This window comes from Octopus bimaculoides, chromosome 6 (genome assembly GCF_001194135.2).
Source record: "Octopus bimaculoides isolate UCB-OBI-ISO-001 chromosome 6, ASM119413v2, whole genome shotgun sequence".
Taxonomy (NCBI): domain Eukaryota; kingdom Metazoa; phylum Mollusca; class Cephalopoda; order Octopoda; family Octopodidae; genus Octopus; species Octopus bimaculoides.
Window position 1 is genome coordinate 94,978,213 of NC_068986.1, and position 2,159 is coordinate 94,980,371.

General features: G+C 39.5%; 1 protein-coding gene across 1 annotated transcript in view; it reads left to right on the forward strand.

The window, feature by feature from the left end:
* LOC106877763 (breakpoint cluster region protein) overlaps window positions 1–2,159 on the forward strand; it is a 29,293-nt gene that overhangs the window by 18,964 nt on the left and 8,170 nt on the right. Inside the window, exon 13 of the mRNA XM_014926772.2 lies at window positions 1,744–1,878. Within this exon, the coding sequence (XP_014782258.1) occupies window positions 1,744–1,878 (135 nt within the window). The remainder of the gene's footprint in view (window positions 1–1,743; window positions 1,879–2,159) is intronic.

The following is a 2,159-nucleotide window of genomic DNA, read 5'->3' on the forward strand; positions in this document are numbered from 1 at the left end:
ACAAATGGTGCAAATACAGCAAAATCAGCTCGCAGCGCCACTTACCGAGATTGTCGGATGCAAACATTTCGAAGTGTTTATCTCCCCTTCAGCCACACAGCTAAGATGTCAAAATATCGTTCACTAGATAACAATGGTACTCTTCTTTTAATTTTGATTTAATAATAATAATAATAATAATAATAATAATAATAATAATAATAATAATAATATACTATTATTATTATTATTATTATTATTATTGTTATTATTATTATTATTAAGGTTGCTTATTCGCAATTTACAAAGGGCACAAGTATAGAGGTCACTAGAGTGACTGAGGGTGCTAGTCAGCACCAGTATTGCTAGGAATAAGGGTCAGAACAACTCTTAGTCACAGGGTAGTATTTATCTAATGACTGACAAGGGAGACAATCTCCCTACAACAAGCGTGGCAGAGCCAGATCACCGATCAATGATTTCGGATTTGATTAATCCTCATCAGTAACTCTCATCCTGTAGCCGAGGGTTAAAGCTAACTCGCCATGTATGTATATGTATATGTGTATACGTCGAGGTTGCAGCTTCCGTCTAGTAGATTCTATTTAGAAGGATTACTGGGACCACCTTCGGTCATAACTGACCATGGGATTGCACCTAGAAGTTACCCTCCCAGGCACAAGTCCGGGCAAGGTTGTTTATGGAAGACCAGCAGTCGCCCATGCATACCGGCGACCAATGTTATCCAAGGGAAAGACAAAAGGGCCGATACAGCTTGGCACCTGTGACGTTGCAACTCATTTCTACAGCTGAGTGAACTGGAGCAACGTGAAATAAAGTGTCTTGCTCAAGAACACAACACGCAGCCCGGTCCGGGATTCGAACTCACAACCTCACGATCGTAAGCTCGACGCTCTAACCACTGAGCCATGCGCCTTCACTTAGAGGGATTAGTCACCCAGAAATTAAGGTGCCCCGTCTTCGTTCTGAAGTGATCTTTTAACCACACAGCCATGCCTATGTGTGAATACAAATATTGTAAATATAGAAATATGGTGAAAGTTCGTGATCGCATGTTTGGTATGTCGCATTCATAATCACAAGATTGTGACTTCGATTACTGGATCGAGTGGGTCGATTTGCTTTTGAGCAAAGTACTTCATTTCAATGTTCCCCGGTCCACTCAGCTATAAATGAGCGACTTTAGGATGGACTAGCGTCCCGTTCAGTGGTGGTGGGTATGTTTTTAATCTCGATCAATTATACGTCATGGAAAATGGCCCCATGAACTTACTAAGAATATAATATGTAAATATAAGACGGTGAGCTGGCAGAGTCGTTAGCACACTGGGCGAAATGCTGTCTTCATGTTCTGAGTTCAAATTCCACTGACGTCGACTTTGCCTTTCATCCTTTCGGGAGTTGATAAAATAAGTGCTAGTTAAGTACTGGGGTCGACATAATCGCCTTACCCCCTCTTCCGAAAATACTGGCCTCGACAGCATTTCGTCCGTCTTTACGTTCTGAGTTCAAATTCCACTGACGTCGACTTTGCTTTTCATCCTTTCGGAGGTTGATAAAATAAGTACCAGTTAAGTACTGGGTCGACAAAACCGACTTACCCCCTCTTCCGAAATTTCTGTTCTTATGCCAAGATTTGAAATCAATTATAGTATGCAAAGAGAAAATTAATAGTTCGAGAAATTATAACTTAAAAACTGTTTTTTTCACATTTTTTAAGGTCTTTTGCCTTCCTCCAAACAGGTTCGAATTCAGCCGTTGAACTCATCCAAAACCAGAAATACACCATACACGACATTTCACAATTACTACTGTGGTACATCAAAACATTGCCGATATCATTATTACAGTGTCCAGATTCATTCATCCTCCTATACGGTGAGAACAACTACTTACCCATATTTAACATCCTTGTTTCTTTGCTTTCCTATTCTGCATGAAGCTCGATATGAAATCCGTAGTTGGGTTTCGGAGTTGCGTCCCGTGACTTTCCTGAAAAGAATCCTCAGTCGTGCTAAAGGTATTCCTTTCCCTTACAGCAATAACGTTAATTGATTTTACTTTTAATGCGTAGCAGCACATTATTTTGAATATGTCAGTATTCATATATCTCTCTCTGTATATACATATATATATATATATATATATATATATATATA